At 50.2% G+C, this 20,522-nt stretch overlaps 1 protein-coding gene across 3 annotated transcripts in view; it reads left to right on the plus strand.

Annotated features, from left to right (window-relative positions):
• The first annotated feature begins 492 nt into the window (after window positions 1-492).
• Window positions 493-20,522, plus strand: part of Tei (irregular chiasm C-roughest protein teiresias) — a 283,055-nt gene continuing 263,025 nt past the window's right edge. The window contains exons 1-2 of one of the 3 annotated variants that reach the window (XM_076812332.1): window positions 493-758; window positions 3,147-3,667. In XM_076812332.1, the coding sequence (XP_076668447.1) occupies window positions 3,574-3,667 (94 nt within the window). In that variant the 5' untranslated portion in view covers window positions 493-758; window positions 3,147-3,573. The remainder of the gene's footprint in view (window positions 759-3,146; window positions 3,668-20,522) is intronic. The other 2 variants (XM_076812333.1, XM_076812331.1) reach the window with 2 other exon arrangements.

The following is a 20,522-nucleotide window of genomic DNA, read 5'->3' on the forward strand; positions in this document are numbered from 1 at the left end:
CGTTCGATCGCGGGGGTGCGTCTCGTCCTAGCGAGGAGAGCCCCGTTAGTTCCGAACCCTCGTCGAGCCGTTCCCTATGATGCATGGCCGGGGGTGCGTTGTCGTCGCGCGGTCGAGGGTGAAGGGTGGGAGGGGGGGGGGGTGGGGAAGGGGGCAATGTCGCGCGTAAAACAGCGTCGTCAGAGTAACGAGGCGTATTTTTAAGCCCGCATGTGGTCCGCAGAGATCCAGAGAGGTTGGTGGTGACGCGCGTGCCTGGATTCGACTGGATCCGAGTGCGCGCGTGGAGGAGCGCGAGCGCGCAGCCGACAGACGGGTCGGGGGGTGGCGATGCTTTCGATAGTGGGGGAGATCCTTGGGCGCCGGGTGGGGACGGCGTCGCAGGGGAAAAGCTACGGAGAGCTGTAGCACACGCGGGTTGCTCGGAGAGAGACAGGGGGCTCGGCGCGGTGGTAGGGAGTAGGGGTAGCTCCGAATCCCTCGAAACTCTGGCGATGCCTCTCTCTCTCGACTCAGTTCCGAAAGCGGAGCCAGTGCCGAGAGTACACTCGAGGCTTGTCCGCGTCGCGCGCCGCGTCGAGCTTTTCCCTCGCCGCCTACGTTACGCTCGTGCTCGCATCGCCGTCACACCGCGGTGGCCACCGACGCGCACCCCGATCCGCGGTGTCCTAGGATCGGCCACTAATCGCGCGAGTTCCGCTCCCGCTAGATCACTGCTCGCGCAGCATCGGGAGCAGTTGGAAAAGAGCCACGTCCTGGTACGTCCCGAGCTCGTCGGACGTTTTTCTTCCCACCTTTTACTATTTTAACGGGGAATCGTTTAGGGACTAGCGTACTAGCGCAGAGGGCAGGAGCGAATCGAGAGGACGAGGGTGAGGGCGTGCAAGGGGATGAGTGCTACGATGTTTCTGAAAGGAGTCAGAAGGGCGAAAAGGGTCGCGAATGTGTCTGGATAGCGGACGCCTGTAAAAGGGAGTGAAACGTGCGGCTGAGACCGCGAGCGTTGGAGATCTTTCTCCAGCAACAAAGCGCTTGCTCTTTTCTTTCGTTTCTCATTCCCTGCCGTTTCCACGAAATCCTCTCTCTCTCTCTCTCTCTCGCTCTCGCTCTCTCTCTCTCTCTTGCCAGTGACAGCGGAAAAGAGCTCGTCGATCGACTTTGTCGGGCACGTGTGTGCGTGGACGTGATGATATTTGAGCACTCGAACCCGTCAAAGTCGGGTCCCTTTCACGGCCGGTGCTTTTGTTCAGGACCGCGCGAGACTCGCTGGAGGCATCTGGCATTTAATGGAGGTGATAGTCGTTTTCCTTTGTCACCGAGTGGACGCGGTCGTTCGATATCTAACGCCGCGAAACGGCCACGTGTCTCGCCAACGTTGAGGCTTCATTTTATATTTCTCGCACTCGGGGCCTGGTCCCATTCATCCCCGCTACTTGCTCGAGGGTCGCTTGCGTTGTCAACAAGTACGACCTCTGCGTGCTCGCCCCCGTCTCGCGGCACTCGATGGCACTCCGTGCCATTATTTGGTCGCAAGTTCTCATCGAGGCTGAGCCGCGGAAACGCGCCCGTTCTAACAACGGCGGCTATTTTCGAAGTTGATGTTTCTTCTAAGCGAAAGGTAATGGACCCTTTGCGCCGTGGAAATCGAAGGATCCGAGCGTGGAAACGGTACGCGCGGGTTGCAAGCGGTGAAGGCAGAGCGGTCGCTCGATGCATATGCACGAGGGATTTTCGCGTATCGAGCTTCTTGCGGGCAGATGATTAGAAGCGGGAACGAACCGATACCAAGATATACGGCTTCCCCGATCCACTTTCCTTAGCCTTTCCCGCGCATATTGTTCCCGGCTCGACGGTACAAATCTTGCAACATTCCGCGGCAATGTTTTCTACCTTACAACGCCCCCGCCGTCGATGCCCGACAGGGCAGCCGGTTAAATCGAGGGCGATTTATAGACTGGGGAAACAAGCGCGGCCCGTCTAAGCGCGTGCAGTTCGTAATTCACCAGTGTCAACCGGTGGCTTTAATTTCGCCCGAGGCAGAGGATCGACGCTTCAGACGCGCGTTACCGAGAAATTTTTAATTAACAACGATCCCCGGGCGCACGTCCGCAGAAACACGCGGCACGCTCTCGCCGGGAGCATTGAATCAGAGACACGGACGAATCCTCGGTTACGATCAATTTAAAAGCCCATACGTTTCCTCGCGAAGCGCGGGGGATGATTTATGTCGCGCCCTAAATACGTGATTTGTACGAATTGGCCGCGACGAGCCGGCTGATTCCGGTGCGAAATGACGGCAAGGCCGATAGCCGTTCTCCGCTTCAATTACGCGTAAATCATCCCTGCCCGAAAGCAAACGTTAAATGACCCGCGCTCCATTAAGTCCTCCGCGGTTGAATATTATTTCCCACAACATATTACAACGATATCGATCTCGAGAGGAAATAGGGGAGCAGGTATCTGCCGCGATTGCTTCGCTCTTCATCCCTTTGATCTTTGATAGGTAGCCGGGGTGATTGCTTCGAGGCTGTCGAGGAAGCAAGTTCTTCTAGATTGCTATTCCCACTGCGGAGTTAGCTGAGGAGAATTCCAAGCATAGTCGAGCCACCGGTACGGTCCCGCTTTCTTCCGGATTCAATGAGATCCCGCTCGAGCGTACGTCGCGGATGATTAGTCGAGGTCGGTGGGAAACGAATGTGTAGCCATATGGGTCCCCCTCGAGGAAGCTCGATCGAGAAGCTCCGTCGTACCGGAACCGTGCCGCTTCTTCGATTTAAATTACATCATTTACAACGGCGCTTTAGTGCCGAAGTTTAACAAGTCCTCTCCGTCGACGTTCCGCCCGAGGAGATTCGACCGGCCCCCCCCCTAAACTCCGATAATTGGCTAGGCACTATGCATTCAGTGAAATTGCATCAGCTGCGCCCGAGCTCGTAAGTAGCCGGCACACAAAGAAGCCGGTGGCCTTTCGATTTTTCGTCCGACGAGCCCCGCATTGAGCTCCGAGTCGCGAAAACGCGATGAAAAGAGGGAGGAGGGAGGGGGGCGATGCCGATAGTTGGATCGCGGTGTCATAGCGCGCGATCGCGATCCGATCACGGTATCGATCGGGGCGGCGTTAACGGTGGCTTCTGACGGGTTCGCAGAATCGCGAGACGATGGGAGAGACAGCCGCTAAAGGAGACGGACAACGCTCGCGTGTGTATCCGACGATGAATGTTCGATGAAGGTGCGGTCCGGTGGCGAAGTGACGAATCGAGTAAAAGTCTGAATCGATTGAGAGGCGCCGTGGTACAAGGGACGCTGGGCCATTTACGATGCGCGTGAAAATTTGACGACGGCCATGTGACGCGAGTATAAACGGAATCCCGTGCGACAGCGTTGCACCGATGCTGGACTGTACGACGTGGTCGGCGCTCGAATGGGACCCTCTGCCGCGGACGACAGCCGGATGCTTGCGTAGTGACAGTGCTATACGGGACAGTTGAACTGGAAAGGAACGACTGTATCGTGATCGGGTCGGTGCTTCGGTGAGGATTACTGCGAAGGCCAGAAATCAGTAGGGATGCCGTGATGGGCTGCAGCTGGGGATCGTTCTTCCTGACTACGCTTCTAGCGGGTGGATTACTCCTGGTCGTCCTGCTCTGCGAGTCGTCCACAGCAACGAGTGAGTAAACACGAGACTGCCATACACCATCGTCATTCGTTCAGTAGAAGTTCGCGATAAGATTGTAAATTCCCTCGAGATAAATTAGGGGAGCACCCGTTTAATTGATATTAACCGGCGGTCTCAGAGTTGCGAGTACAGATTTAACTGGCTAGTACGTGGAGAAGCCAGTTTTGCACAGAGTAAAGTCTTTAGTAGCCGCAGAAGCAATCGTTGGCGAGGTATTTAGCGTCTCAGTAAATATGTCTGTAATGCTTCGCGATATGATCGATCTATCAATTTCGCGTTACTATTTTCACGGTCGTATATGAAATGAATATTCCTTTGCGCGTGAATAAATAAAGAGTCGATCGCAATTAAGGTGGGGAGAGAGCAAGGAATAATCGTTGCCAGTAAGAGAAACAGTAGTGGTTCTCTGTGCTATTAACAACGTAGATAAAAGTATTGAATAATAATACATTCAGTTCTGTCTCTCTATATACGCGAGCGTCGGGGCCGGGCGCACGCAATTTGAGAGACGAGTAGCCTATTCGGATTGCTTTGATTCCTCCTCGAGCGCTCGAGTGGTATGGGGCGACGCGAAGTTGTTTTTTCGTTCGGCTTTTTCGGGGATTTTCTTTGATACGTGATACCAAAATTCTGTCGCTCAGTCGAAGAAAATTGATTGATTCTCGGTACTTCGACTGTGCGGCGACTACAGAAGAAGTAGCGGGGATAGCTTCGCGCGTATAGAGAATCTGAAAACGCGTGCAATTTGAGAGACAACACTGTATTTCGTTGTACGTGAACCGCTGTTGACACAGCGAATTTCACAAAGCAACCATCGGTAATTCGTTAGAGAAGCAGATACTTCAGTGCTTACAGTTCTGAAACACCCTACAAACAAGATGTTCCCTACAAAGCGATCGCACGATCCTCTTCGTAGTTCGAGGACCGGTTCTGCCGAGTATCCTCGATTGTTCAGAGAACGCGGTACTCTAATCCTTTTGAATAAGGTAGTCGCTGTTGGGACTAACAAGAAAACGAGTCTGCTGGTTACAAATCGACGCAGGTGAACGTTGTTGCAATAGAGATATATTTGTAGCAGCAACGCGGAATTTATAGCATATTGCTACAACTATCATACGCGACGTTTCCTCGCTTCGAGACTAAATATTGTTCCGCGACGCCAGGAACACCCCGGGAACGTTTATTTTCTCTCGCAACTACCCTCCCGTTGAAATTCAGATTGGTTTTCAATCGGATCGTCGATGCCCAGCGGGAATCCGCGTGATCTGGCCGCGCCATGATAATTAATTATTAGCGCTTATCATCGCAGAGATCATAGGGAATTCAGCATTCGCTGGAACGTGTTTAATACCAGGCAGCATATTTCTTTCCATTGGTCCCGATCGACGCGAGAGGAGCATTCCCCGGCAGCGTTGAGTTGCTCTAAAAACGCGTGGGCACGTCTTGTGTACGGTGCGTTGGCCGCGGAAATGTAGGCCAGGTAGGGAAATGGCGGAGAACGTTGGTGTTGGAAAGCCGGTGGGATAAGGGTACCAAGCGAGCGTGAAAGAATAAGATGGTAAGAGAAAGAGTGGGACGTAACGAGGCACAAGGAAACGAAACGTGATGAAATGGCCTGTTTAGCTGGGTTATACGCGACGCATCGTGAAAAGGCAGCAGCGATACAACGGAATATAACCCCGCCGCGCTACCCCCTCGTGCTGGCTCGTCGTATCCCGCCTGCACAGGGCTGGCGGACCGACCGGCGAGGGTGGCAGTGAGAGAGAGAGTAAGAGAGAGGGTAAGAGAGGGTGGCAAAGAGGGCGTGAACGGTGGTGCGGTGGTTTGGCTCAAAGGACGTTGAAGCCAGAATGGGACGCGGACGTTGTCACGATGGGTGTGAGATGGCTGATATCCCCTTGTTTTTTCCTTTTCTCCGCCCCCTTTCTTCTTTTTCTTTTTTTTTTTTTATTTTTTATTAAGGAGGACTTCCTTTCTATCTTTCCTCTGCCTCTATTTCTTTCTTTTTTTTTTTCGGTCCGGCTGTTTCTTGTAGGCGAGTAATGTTCTCTCGGCGCGCTTGTCCTCGTTCATTTCGTCGGTAGACAGCCGGAGTAAACGCAGACGGATGGTATTATAATTATTTCTACGGTACACGGTTGTCTCTACACTTTATATTAACCAGTATATCTTTGATGCACTCGCGTCCTTGCCTCGCGGATACACGAGCCGAGCTCCAGTGCGATGTTTAAAGTGGAATGAAAATATCCTGTTGATTTTTTCCCCGTGCAAACTATTTTATTAGCTTCAGCCCCGTTTCTCCCGTTGCACTTTGATAAACATTCTCTGCCCGACGTTTCCTAAGAAATATACTTCCGGAAGCGACCGCGAAGTAGCAGGCGGTAATTATGATTCTCCCTTTGATCGATAGAGAACTTTCCCGCCAACTCTCAGCTAGAATCCCGCTTCTAATTTCACGTATCGCTCGTAACGCACGGAGATACGATTCCCCTCTGTTCCTCCCAATTCGACATCGTCGTCCGTTCCATTTAGACGCTTTTAAAGGGACAACGGGTAAATGACGCCCCGGCTATTTTCATAAAAAGAGACGAACACGCTTGCGTCATCCCTAGCCGGGAGTATTATTATTATTCCCAATGTCGAGGCCCTCCGTCCGCGGTGCTTCAGCATTCTTGAAAAATGTTTGCGGACAGTTTCTTTTCGCATCAGCCTTTTGCATTCTCTCCGAGCGGGCGGGTCGTCTCTCTCGCTCTTTTTCTCATCATCCAACTTCCTCTCAGAACTTCTCTATCCACCTCCAGAAGCGTAATAACTATTCTTATTTGCCAGAATCTTGTTTGTCCTCTTTGCCCGGCTATCTTCGCCGTCCCGCCCCCGCGCCCTCCGCGGCGGATCCTCGGTATGTCGAATGGGTTTCTGAAGAGGACACTCCAGAGTCCGCATTCGGCCCCGACTTTTCGCCTCAGTTTCGACCATCACCTCCCCGTACAACAGATGCTCCAATGAAACTTCGCCGGTATCCTTCTTAGCCTCGTTACCTGAACGCACCTGCTATCTGTGCTCCTCTTTTTTCCCTCCCCCGCCCCAACCCCCGATCCATTGACTTTACCGCGAGATTGATGACGCTACTTCTTACGCCGTAACCCCGTCTTCTAGTCCTTTTATCGTCCGGCAAGTAATCCGAAACGAAACGCGAAACGGCTTCGACGAATCGTCGTCGGGGAGGAAACGTGTCCGTTGAAAAACAATAACGATAACGGCAGGAGGGGGTGTATCGAGGCGGTCGCGCTCCGATAATACATCACCATCGGTCGCCCGTGAAAAATGGCTCCGCGTAGGTCGCCTGTAAAATATTATGGATCTAATAAACTCGAAGCTTCTGTCCTCTCAATTTATCGGAGGGCCCATCGGCGATCAGTGCCGCGCTCGAGTCCGCGGGCAAACATTCTGCCCCGTCGCTGACACGGATACAAGCGAATTAATCAAATTGCGATTTTTTCCCTCGCCCAGCCGCCCCTCGGCTCCGCCGTCACGCGGTCGTCGGCCCGTCGAATTACGAAATTATTGACCGGCCGGGCGATCTCGCGTTGCCGAGGATGGGCGCCCGCCTTGTTTCATTTTATTGGCGTTGCTCGTTTCAGCGTGAACAGCGATATTACGCATTGGAGATTACGACGAGCCTGGCCCGGCTGGCCATCGATGCGTTTGTTTTGCGAAACCATCGAGCTGCGCTCAATCGATACGACTGCGCTCCCGCGGAATTATGAGCATTACCCCCCTTGCTCACACCCCCGGCCTCCTCTCCCCGCGTCCACCCCGCCCCCCGTCCGCCGAACGCGGCGTTTTATTTGTTTTCAAGATTTATTCCGAAAATCCCGTCGCACCGAGCGCATCACACGCGGCAACGGCACCGGCATTACGTTGCATCAAACCGTATCTTCTCGCGCATTTCACTGATTGCGCGCGAATCGCCCGGCTCGCGACTTCGCCGACGCGTGCACGCCTCGAGCATTCGTGTTTAATGAGATCTGAATAATGCGAAGAAACGTTGTGCGCGGCTGGCCAGCGGAAGCGCTGGGAAACGCTCGTCGACGTCTGTGGCGGATTTCCGCGCTTCGAAGCGTTCCCTATCTGTTTCGCGTTTTAGCGCGCCCCGAACTGGCCGCTTTTATATCTGCCGTTGCGTTTCAATTGTCTGCGTTCGGGGGGCGATTCTTTTCCAGTGGTGATTGATAAGTTTAACCCCGTAAAAAAAAGCTTGAAAAAAGTAAAAAAATTACGCCAAGTACATGAAATCAAATAAATCACAAAAGAATAGAAGATAATAATAATTAGAATATAGAAAGAAATGTGAAATCAAAATGAACTGCAAGTACATAAAGGTGCTTTGCAACTGCGCTTCAGATGACACAACTACATATACACAGCTAAAATGCTGTGTTTATATATTTCATTACTTATATCGCGGACATTTTAATAATGCGAAGATAAAATGTAACTTCTAGACATTTGCCTAGATGTCCGCGGCCTGGAAGTCAAATACTTGGCGTGGCCAGGCAAGGTCAAGGTGTCGATGAATAAGAATTATTTAAAAACGCAAAATAACGAAAGTGTATTCATATTGGCAGAGTTTTAAATTAACAAATTATCTGAAAGCTTGTGAGGGGAAAGGTATCGGTGTCGATGAATGATCTTAAAATTATTTTAAAACGCAATATAATGAAAATGTACTGATACTGTCACAGTTTTAAATGGACAAATTACGTGAAAGCCTGCGAGAGGGAAGGTATGTGTATTGATAATTTCAGGGGTGTATATGTATATGACTTAGCTGTGTTTATGTAGTTGTGTCATCTTAAGCGCAGTTGGAAAGCACCTTTATGTACTTGCAGCTCATTTTCATTTCACTTGAATTTGGTCTTATTCGAAAGCTTATATGCGGTTTGCACAATAAAAATGCCTTTAAATTTAGAAAATATTGCAGGCGTGATGAGATATTAATGAAATAAGTTTCAGGTTAGGTTGGAATAGCCGTGCGACGAGTAAATACCACCGCGTCTCTAGATATTTGAACAGGCTGGAACTCATTGAATCTAATGCCATTTGCTTGGACTATCTATCTGGTTTAAACACATTTTTTTTGTGGCATCAGTCCGATAAGTGGGTATTAACGTGGCCCATATTTAGTGGAGCGTCATGTGGAATATAATAATATAAACACGTGCACTGTTTATAATGCGTGGTGCATTCGATGTAGCCCCGTTAAAGCCAGCCAGCCTCCAATATTGTTTATGTAGGTGAATTGGAAACAAAAAGGCTTGTATCAACGCAGCGGGGCAGTTAATGCCCACTTGAATCGATAAATTTATCAACTGGCGCTGCAGATACAATTACTCGATTACTCTTCTTCTCCGGCTATTTTCGGTAGCAGGCGGCCACGCCGCGTGGGCGTTTCCCGGCTACGCGAAAGTGTCTTGCACGTTCCAGTCGCGCAATCGTAACGAAGCACGTTGTAGCATTTTCTCGAAATTAATCACGACACCGCTTTTAATGACGGGGCACGTGATACAGCGGAACGCATTATTTCGCTACAATCCACGATGGAACAATATACGCTTAATTAGCGTGGAAATCACGGACGGAAGAATCGAAGAATTTATTTCGAATCACAATAATGTTGTGACTAATTAGCTGCGTCGCTATTGTGCATTCATTTATTCTTCGCACGGTGTATAAATAACACAGCAAGATTGGCGCGTTCGCTCGGCGAAATACTAGATACCGTCCCCGGTACCGATTCCGCAGAGATCGGCGCGAGTAAAGTAATCGCGATAATTATAATCGCGATCCAGGCAACGCTGAGAACGCGGGAACAGGGCCAGCGCGATCGTCTCTCTGGACGAATCAACGGGACGTAAACAGAGGAGGATGTCTGATTAAAAAAGAAAGAAAAAGAAAGTGGAGCATAGAGGCGGAGGTAATCGGTTGAAAAGCATTCGAGATTGCAGCAGCTTCGTTAATGATTTCAAACAAGCGCGTGCAGCGCGCGACGATCGTCCCGCTCGGGCAAGGATTCGATATTAAATTTCTCTGTAATTAGGTCGTAATTAGTATCTCTTCGAGCCAAGTAAACACGGCTTCGTGGAATCGTATTCTAAAGTCATCCAAACGCGATATCGCTCTCAGAGGCACGATAAGCCCCGTTTAGAAAAATTCATCCCTAACTTTAATGGCCAATTATCCTACAAGCTGTGTTCATAATCGCAAGCGGCGTGTCGCGTGCCGAATTTATCCTTACCCTCTATCTTTCCAACGCGCTAGCGTCTGCGCCGGCAACGGCGGCATTCCCAGACTGCTTGCCGTGCCGATAAAAGCAGTGTGTCTCGCAAACGCCACGGAAAAGTGCCTTTAGACAGCCGGGGGAATTTTACCCCGGGGGAGAGAGAGAGAGCGCGCTAGCCGTTCCAAAGAGGCGAGTTGATAAAGCGCGCATTACCGAAGATTTACCAATTTACGTGCCGGGATCGAAGATCGCCCGGACCTTTTCGGATGACGAGCATCGCGAGAGGACCGATATCAATCGACGAGCCCGGCGATAAAACCAGCTCGAGACGGTTGGCGGGAAGCAGAGCCACTGTCGCAAAATTCTAATTTGCCCTCGCTTTACCGAATCGGTCCAGCCGTATTACTATTAACGGCGCTTTTCCCAAGCTGCAGACACTCGCGGCCGTGCTGGTTACGGCTGACGTGTTCATTGGAAGCGACGGCTGATCCGATCATTTATTTTACGCGAGGACTCATTTCTCGCACATTACCGCCCCCGCCGAGATTTATGTATTCCCGAGGATAGAACTGTACTATCTGCTTTATGACTCGGCAGATGAGCGGAATGGCTTCCCACCCTCGCGGCCGCTGTGATTCCCCGTCCTATGTACTCCCAAAGGAGTCCTTTCTGGCAACGACCGTCGTGCCGCTAAAGCATCGACAACTTTTAATGCTCCCTTTTGATTTGCTGTCCTCTCTTTAACGTTCCTTCGCTAGCCCATAGCGCGGTCCTCCTTTTCCTCCCACCCTCTCCCACAGCTGTCCCTCCGTCTCTCTCGTTTTAATTGGTTCACGGGGTCCTCGTTCGCATCTGCGGCGCGGCAGATAGGGAGCGCGGAACGGCGAAAGGGCACGACAAGAGACATGACGTTTAATTTGCAGAAAATGCCCCGCGTATACTGGATAATAATGTTTCCCCCGCGTCCGACCGTTCCGTCGGGCATCGGGGCTTTTTTCGCTGGATAAGATACAATTTCGCCGTAACGACCCCGCACTTCCGAATGAATGGGATCGATCGAACGCGCTCCTCCCGTCGTCCTAGTCAGTTTCGACGAGGCCGTGTTCGACTCGTCATTTTTGCTGACACTCGAAAGCCCCCTCCCCTATGGCCGCGGTCCTATTCGAGATACAGTGATTGATGTAACGATCGTTTTACCGTCGTCCTTTTGCCGGCGCGGCTCAGGGATTACGGATCTGCGACGTGTGCGCTTGGAAAATACGCCTAGGGACGGGCGAATCTCGCTGGAACTGTAAACAACGCTACGTGGGAATATGTGTAGAAATAGTAAATTAGGCGCGAAGCTTGCCTGTAGACACTTAGCCCTTTAGTCGCGGTGCGCTCGCACGCTTCGAGAATTCCTGGCGAATCATTAGCCCCGTTCTCCAGCCGCGACTATAAAATTCATGCTCTATCGAGGAAATCCCTCGCGCGGTTCTTGGTACAAAAATGAAAGGGTTGAATCAGGCGAATCTGAATTTCTTACGAAAATTCTTCTCGGGGACTTTTCGATCCCGAATATTCCTCTGCAGGATTAACAGCTGTTTTTAGCGGGCGAGGCCTGTAGTTGACACAAAAACTTTTATAACAGGGACATCTTCTGTTGAAAATGTCGTATGAAAATCGTTTTACAAAATCGTTTTTTTTTAAATCTCAATAAGTAGGTACCTACGTACAGTTGAATGTAAGACTGATTAGTAGATTATACTTTTTATACCAAAGATAATGTTTATGGTTACTATATCGTTTTGGTTTTCTTTTAAAGATAATACATTTTTCTTGGTCCGAACCTTCATAAATAAACATTATTAATAAAATTCTGTTTTATTTAATTAGAAAATGAAATGATTCATTAAGAGGCAGCTCTTATATCTTAGTAACAACTTACCCCAATGCGATAACAACTTGCCCCATATAGGGGTAAGAAGTTCCGCCTCGATCAGCCACAAATAAATTACTTTCTACGAAAGACCTATTACAATATATTAATCACAAGCTTAAAATCATAAAATATAATAAATTTAACAAGAAATTAGTCAATAGCGAAGAGAATAACTACATTATTTTCCCAGTCATTTTTTATGTTTTATCGAAATCGCAACTTTTAGCCCCGGTCTCCCCTAAACATAGACTTACCGAGTTCCTAATGGAACTGTAGCCAGTGCGGATTAAAGAAACATATTTCCCTATCCTCGGTTCCCTTTTCGCAAAGGCAAATGCTTGTTTGTAGAATCTTTGCACTTTCGACCTATTTCTTCATCACCCAAAACTACCCCCACTTGGATCGTATGCCGCCAATAACGTACCGTCTCTGCACCACATCTATCGAGCTAGCTGGAACGCGGCAGCACAATAAATTCTGCATCCAGCCCGATCTAGAGCGTCCACGGGAGCCATCGTATCTTTCGTGGAACGTGCACAAAGGCGTCTCTTAGCGGTAATTTTCGCAGAACGGTTGGATAAGATCCCGGGCGAGGTAGCAAAGCTATGCGCGCTAATAAAACAGCCACTTTTGATCCCCTGGATCCGCAATTTCGACGGACCGGGAGGAAAGGGGAGAGCCGCTAGAATTCCGCGTGGTTCTGAGCGGGCCGTGTCCGTGCTTTCGTCGGTACCCTTTATCTTGCATCTTTCATGAAGATGCAACGGACCGCGAACGGTCCGGCGGATACGTCGATGCGCGTCCGTTCCGCGATAAGCGAGTTCCTCTGTCATCCATATCGTCGTCCAGCTGCTACGTACCGGCGCATCAAGATGGAAGTAAATATTGGATCGAGGCGATCGTTTCCCTCGATCTTCTTCCGTGGGGACCGCCTGGCCGCTCGGTCTCTCATAATGGCCACGACGGAAGCCGCATCGATTCTCGCGCGGCCGCGAGCCGAGTAAGTCCGAATATGGGGGCATTATCTGCTCGGTAATGACGAGGGGGCGGCCGTGCGCGCGAATCGATGAAGAGACAAAAGAGAGGATAGAGACGAAGGACAGGCGAGAGAACGTAACAGGACAGAAAGGGACCATTGCATTATCGTTGCATTCACGCTCGGACAAGCCCGTTGAATCGTTATGGATAAGCTATTGATACAGGAGAAAATGGTTAGTGACGTGCTTTTCTGCACGTGTCCTCGCTCTCTCTCTTCTGTCCATTGTCCCCCCCCCTCTCTCTCTCTCTCTCTCCGAACGGAAATTCGTACATTTTGATGTCGCCGCCGCGAATGGACCGGTCAGGTCCATTTGTAAAATGTCCCGAACTCGAGAATATTTTGCCGAGGGAATGCTCGGTTCGGAATCGAATCGGTAACAGCGTTGCGCCATTCCGTCGAAACGGTTTAACGTGGCGCGCTGAAAGGCTTCGGCCTCGATTTGTTTCGTCCAAGTCAAACACTCCGCTTTCCATTGGACGGTTTAAAAAGCCGGCGTATAAAACGTATTCCCCCTTTTCTTCCTCTTCTCTTTTTTTTTTGTTCACCCTGTCGCCTCTCTCTCTGTCGCGCCCTCCATCGGTTTTTCTCCCTCCCTCCGGCGCCTATTTGTTTGCCTTCTTTCGAACGTGTCCCCATTGTGATAATATTCGTGTTTCCTCGCGCGTTATGTCCTCGACGCGTTCTCGTCGCCGCGCGTGCAGCCGCGGGAGCATTGAATGCCGATTCGCGGGGCGGATTCCGCGACGATGCGCGCGAGGTTATTGCACGGGGGTTAAAAATACGCGTGGACGCGAACGCTGATTTAGGCTCCGTATTTAGCCCCGCGAACGGGACGCGAATGAACCGTCGGGGACGCGCGAGCACCGAGTGCTGGAAGAACACCATAAGGCCCGTCGGTTCCAGCCGGAGGACCTCGTGTTCGCGATCGCGCTCGGTGGGAAAGCGCTTGGAAGCTACAGGCGTGCCGGGGTGCACCGATTGACTGGCTTTCGGGGCCGAGGACCCGTCTAATGGACCGTTTCCGGTAATACGATTGACTTTAATTGCGAGCCCCGGACGAGGAGGGAAAAGAAGGGCGCGCCTTGAGCAGTGCGGGCTATTAAGCTTAATGGCGATGCAAGGGAGAATACAATGAGACATTAAAAATAATTGGACTAGGAGAGCCGAGGCTGTCCGTCGGCGGGGGCTTTCTCGCGGCCCGTCGCTCGGCGCGGCGCGGAAACAGGTGGGAATCGCGTCGATCGCGAACCTCCGGCGCCCATCGATCCGGCTAAACTGTGTATTTTCGGGGTGGCTTAATTCTGTATCTCGTTTACACGGAATATTTGCGTACTCGCTGGCGAATGGAAGATCGTTTTTAATCTCTCTCGAGTCGGGGTTATTCAACGGACGGTTCTATGTACTCGTTATCGCGTTAACTCGTTTATTGCATTGCGCGGCCGTTGTTGATCGTGGATTTCACCGCGGGGAATCAATTTTGCATGAAAGTTACCTACCTCCCCACGCCGGCCCCGCGGTCCGCCCCTCTGCGCGCCTGCACGCCGGCGCTGGTGAACGGTATAACTTTCACGCCGCCCGGTGCCCGCTGGTGTTTTCCTTGAGAGTAGAACAAACGCGCGTGTGGAGCTCTAACAAATTCCCGCGGGACAAGGGTACATAATGCCCCCGTTCGATGACGTTCGGAGAATCGTTTAAATAACATCGCCGCGCCCTCCGCCCGGGCATCGTCCAGCCGCCGCATACTTGACGATAAATAACATTTGTACCGGGCGACGGGTTCTCACCGGTCAGCCGTTGACACCGTTTATTTTTGATTAATTGGAAAGCCCGTGTCAGCGTCACGTGTTGCCGAACGGCGAGCTGCAATGCAATTTGCTCTGACACAGTTCCCTGCTTTTTTCTCTCTCTCTCTCTCTCTCTCTCTCTCTCTCTCTCTCTCTCCGCCGTGACAGTCTCCTCTCTGGCAGCGACAATTTCTCTCCCCCTCTATCCCCACTGTCTCTCGATAACCGTGACGAAAGCCACTGTCGAGGCTAGAAACGGCTCTTTGCTCGTTTCATGACTGATTCCTCGTCAATGAAGATACTGCAACGATTTCCAATTCGTTTGGTGGTCCCGGGTATGAACCGCGGTGCCGGCAGGCGCACTCTGCAATCGATTCTTTCGCCTGGCGTACGGCGGTTGACCTTATCTCGAATAAAAGAGGGCCATTCAGACGTTCCTCCGCGCACCGAGCACCCTTACTCGCGTGTTCCGACGAATTTACGCCTGCTAGGTCCTTCAGGGAAAATCACAGCTCGGATATACACGATGAATACTGCATCAGCTGTCGAGCCGATATACGTACATAGCCGTATTCGTTGAACGTGGCAGAAGGTGGAGGTAGAAGAACGCGATACTCCGTCGCGGACAAATTGTATTTAACCTTTCGTTATCCAAAGGTCCATAGATTCAACAATTCGGTGATTCACTGGTTGGTTTACCCCTACAAGTATTATTTTATTCACTTCCATTGCTCTGCTGACACCTTTCACACAATAGTTCCACTCTGGAATCTGATTTGCCAATGAACTTTTCCAGGGACGTAGCACTTTCTACGGAGTGACTTCTTCTCTCCCACGCGTGTACATCCCGACTGAAAAAAAAAGAAACGTAGTAAAAGAAGCGGGGATTTTTCATAACATGCAGAAGCCATTGCCGGAGAATTAGATAAGGGTTCAAAAACCGATTGGCCGCTCTCGGGGCAGAACAAAAAATTATAATTCCCATCTGTTGCAGGTATTTTTTACAACAGCGCGGGTAACGAAAGGTTAAAGAGTTTCAAGGGTATCAGACTTTCCGCTTGGGAATTCTGTTAGCGAGGGGATAATTCCGTCGCGATGAAAGTTCTCATTGGATTACAGCGGCCGCGATACACGGCATAGGTGGCGGCGCATTCTTTAATTAGAGTACGATCCGCCCATAAATTCGGCGCGGTCGGCGAGAAGGTGGATAGGGGACAATTTTACTCTGAATTACTCGTTCACGCGACTGGATGGTCGCATTGGGCAAAGGAATTTATTGGATTGCGGGGAACGGTCGACGCGTTCGTTTCGTCGCGGGCTCTGCAAAAGGGACAGCCCAGACGATAGGGTTAGCGGCGGTAGTTAAAGGTATTCATCCTAATTGTAATTGCAGACTTACGGATCGGGCCAGCTCCCCCCTTTCTTTCCGCGTTCCCCCTGCGCGGCGGCCTCCGTCGTTCCTCTGCTAACCACCGGGGGAGGAAATAATGAAAGTTGAAGCGTTCCGGCGAAGTTCAGAATCCGCGGCTGGTCGTTTGTTCGCGCCGCTTTCGCGAGTGTAGCTCCTTGAACGGGGCCGATCGTGCTCGAAATAATTGCATTATCAGCGGCCGGAAAGTTTATGGAAATTGGCGATGAGTAGACGTCCCCGTTAGCAAGGAATACGGTATTAACGAGCCGTGCGCTGATGTCGTGCGACAAATTGTCGTCGTCGTTCCCGTCGCCGGTGTTGTTCAGGTTGCTCGTATTACCGCGGTGAGTGAAGCCGAGTAAGTAATTTGCATTTAGAAAATGCCTGCCCCCCTCCCCTAACCGCTGACGCTAATCTGATTTCGCCCCCGTAACCAGCAGTTTTTAACTGACGCTCGGCACCCTCGCCCCGTCGTCCAGGCGGCTTCTTTTTCATCCGATTTCACGTCACGGGGACACGTTTGCAATTACACGGCTCGTTTGTACGACGATCGCATCACGCCCGTTGCGCCTTAAATTCACCGGGAGCTTCCGCGAGACCTTTCAATGCCGCCGCGGCTGCCTCGCCAGCTTTCTGTCCCACCCCTTAAGTGAAAACGAATCCGAGGACACCGAAACCGCCGCGGACGTTCCTCGAGTAGGTCGGTAATACCCGCCGTCTGGCGAACTTTCTAATGGAGATAAATTGGAACAAATGCCGCGGCGTTTACGCGGCATTAATATGAATCGAAACGCAATCCCCCCCCTCGCTGCGAGAATTAATATTGTCTTTGAAGATGGATAGCCGAGGTCATCATAAATTCAAATTACCCAGCGCGTATTACACTTGCGAGGACTTAACCGTCGGATGCCTGTTGACGCCGTAATTTTCATAATCGCCGAACGATAGGCGAGGGCCGATATTCATTCGTTTCTTTCTCGTCGCCGAGGTGGAAACGAGAACGGGATGGGAATGGGGGAACAAGCGAGGGTGTCGCGATGGGGCGAGCCGCGGTTTCGCTCCGCCGTTGGAGAAGATAGGGGTGCAATCAAGAAATTAATCAGCACGTCGGACGAGGAGGAAGAAACTTCTCGGCCGCGAAGACAAGACCCCGAACCGTTTTGCATGCTCTCGTTAGACGCGTGTTTCATGAGTTATGGGAAGCCTGTAACGCCGTTTCTGTTGTTAATGCAATTTTAATGTATGCCTCTGGAATAATGTCCGGGCAAGTGATGAAACTTTCGCGATCGATAGCCCCCTCCGTTCCTCAACGATGCAACGAATTCCAGTGGCACCTTTCCACGTGTCGTTGTTTAAAGCACGGCTGGCTGAAATGAAATTCAGCGAGCAAGTAGAATAGACAGATTTTATTCGTCCGTTCCGATACACAGCGGCATTTCGTCGATACCTTAGCGACCCCGTGGACGCTGAGATACCGCGATCGCGATAAAATTGAATCGCTCAATGATTCTCTGTTATAATTGATTCATCGCTCACAATTCTTCCACCCTCGGAATAACTATCAACTCGCGATCTGAATTTTCCCGTCGCAAGTATAGGTTTGTTTGCTCCCCCGAAAGTTCGAAATTAATTTGTCAGGCGAGCGCGCACACGCGCGAGACTTTATACGCGGGCGCCGCAAATGGAGATACATATTTATTCGCGGAAATATTAATTATTCGCGGTTACAAACTTTGTTCGGGGTAGCTTATATTTTTCGTTTCGTTCTTTCCCTCTTCCTCTACCCCATTTAGTTTAGAAATTGTCCCAGTAATTTGCGGGGGAGCCGAACAAACAAGCGCCCGGAGTTCTCTTTTTTGAAATGCAATGTCGGGCAATATTGTCCCACGGAAATGGAGAATTCTCTCGTCGGTCAAGTGATTTGTCGTAATTACGGATTTTCGTTTCCCTCTTTTTCCTCCCCCCGCACATTTTTCCTCGCCGACGCGGCCACCGCGCCCGAACGCGACCCGGGGTGAAAGAAAGCAACGAGACCGCTCCGATAACAGACTTATCGAAAAATAATAAGAAATTTTCCGTGTGTCCCCCGGCTGGTCGTATGTGCCTGGATATACGAGAATCCTCCTCCACCCCCCGGACGTAATCATCGCGGTTTGTTTCTCGTATTACGATCGTAAAACGTGTAGGTAATCACCGGCGCATATATATATATATATATATATATATATACATACACACACATATATATGCAGTGGACATTGCAAGCTCGATGCAGATGATATTTATTAAACAATAATGTTAAGTATTTTAATATCAATTTCATATTATCCCAGCGCTCCGATATTAATTCATTTCCATCGTCACTTGTTGTAACACAGTTGATTTCGACCGCGTGCTTCAACGGAAATGAAAATGCATCCGGGACCACCGTTAATCTGTTTACCCGTTTTTACACGAGCACGCAAAGTGTTTGTGCGATTCGTTAACGGTCCCTGAGCCGAAAGATTCATTTTCCGCAGCTTTTGATTCGATGTACGCGAGATTCCCATTAATTTTTATTACGTGTTCCGACGCATCAGCCCGCCCCTCCTCCCTGTATTCCCTCCAATTCCTAGCGCCTTTGTTCTATCGCCGCGAGGCTCCTTTTCATCGAAAAGTCAGGGTGTATTGCGTCCCGGAGAATTCGATTCAGCAGCGACATTAAAGCATCTCCGACGTCGCGTTCCCGTAAAAGAATTACGGTGCACGGTAATAAGGACAGACGGACTTCTAGAGCATAGTAATAACGTGCAAGAATCCTGTCCCCGCGTCTCCCCCCCCCCCCCCGCCGGTAGTGGTAGTTAATTGCACTCGTTTCCGTCTTCCCCGGGAATTAATTCAAATTTCCCATAATACGTTCGCCCCGTTTCCTTGCAATACGGTATAAAAATCCCCTGGAAAATCCGACCGTAAGAAAAACGCAATAATCACGGCTCTCCCATCTTTTTCTTTTAAGCGAATAGTTCTGCTTCCGCTCCAAGAAACGAGAATAATATTAGATTTCTAGTCAATTCTCTCGCTGAGAAACACTTTCATTTCCTCGTAAAATCAACGCTTTTATCTATTTTTAATGCAAAAACTCATCGACAATTGCATCGATCGCATATGTAGCTACCATAGATAAGATCCGTACAAAACTTTTACGTTTGTCGCGTCGAATGATTCATACTGCACTATCTACAGCTACTCATGCAATTTCTTTTTGTCCTTTTTCTACCTCATTTATAATTAATTGTACCAACGTCAATATAATTAATTGTAACCCGTCAATAGAAAATTAAATTAAATTGAATTAAAATCTCGAAATCTGTTGCGCCTCGAACGCCTCTTTGGCTTGCAAAAAGTCTCAAATATATTCGAAATTACGCACCGAGGGTGATTCGTTGGCTGAGAAAGATCTGAATCGTATCGGTAGAAGGAGGCGCCGAAAATCTACGATAGCAAGCTTGATTAGTTCATCAATCAACGGCGGAGTGTTTACTCCTTCGGCGTCCGATCAATTACTGACTGATCCACTGCGTCGGTTCGCAGGGGACGGGCTTCGCTCAGCGTTGTTTCGTACATCGACGGCGCTCCGCAATTTTGAAGCGTCATGAGGTCATTGATGGATCGTCTTTGCCAACTTTCTTTGTTACGCCCCGCCTCTCCCTTCCGTCGCGGCTATCTATCTATATCTAGAGTTAATCGTCCAAGTGCATCGCCTTAAGAAATTAGTTTGTCGTGAACATCGCCGGACGACCATGTCCTCCCTTTTCCTCCCCCTAACAAAAACATACACCCTTCCTTTCCTCCGAGGGTAATTCGATCGTTATTAGCGCGCGGCCTCGCGAAATTAAACTCGCCGCTGGTTCTTTGCACGGGGCAGATGTCCGCGGAATTGAAAATAATATCCAGGTAATATCGAATTCCATCGTCGGAAACTGTACACCGGTCGTTTAATTCGCGACGATTAATCTTCCCGTTGGAAGAATCCTCGAGGTGGGGCCGTGGGTGCACAAGGACGTGGAAGGATATCGTTATCCGCAGCGCCCATTTCCCCGGTACTTTATTTACATCCAAAGGCTTCGAAAACGCGTGCCGCCCTGCCGCGATGCTATTTTAACCCGGAAGCTCAGTATTTTCTACTTCGTACGTAGCTCGAGCCCGGCGTTCGGCTACCACGGAAAGGAGGAATCACGATTTGTATCTCCGGCGAGCATCGGCAACGCGATTGGTCGGTCGCCGGATCTCCATGACTGGGGAATAAATCTGTCTCACAATGCGAGCATCGGTGCCCGTAGAATTTCATCTCGAGGGTCGAACGTGTGTCGCCGAAGTTTCTATATTATTCCTGCATCTACCTCGCCCCGCTTCCTTTTTTTTTTCTTCA

The sequence above is a fragment of the Andrena cerasifolii genome, chromosome 5 (assembly GCF_050908995.1).
Source record: "Andrena cerasifolii isolate SP2316 chromosome 5, iyAndCera1_principal, whole genome shotgun sequence".
Lineage (NCBI taxonomy): Eukaryota > Metazoa > Arthropoda > Insecta > Hymenoptera > Andrenidae > Andrena > Andrena cerasifolii.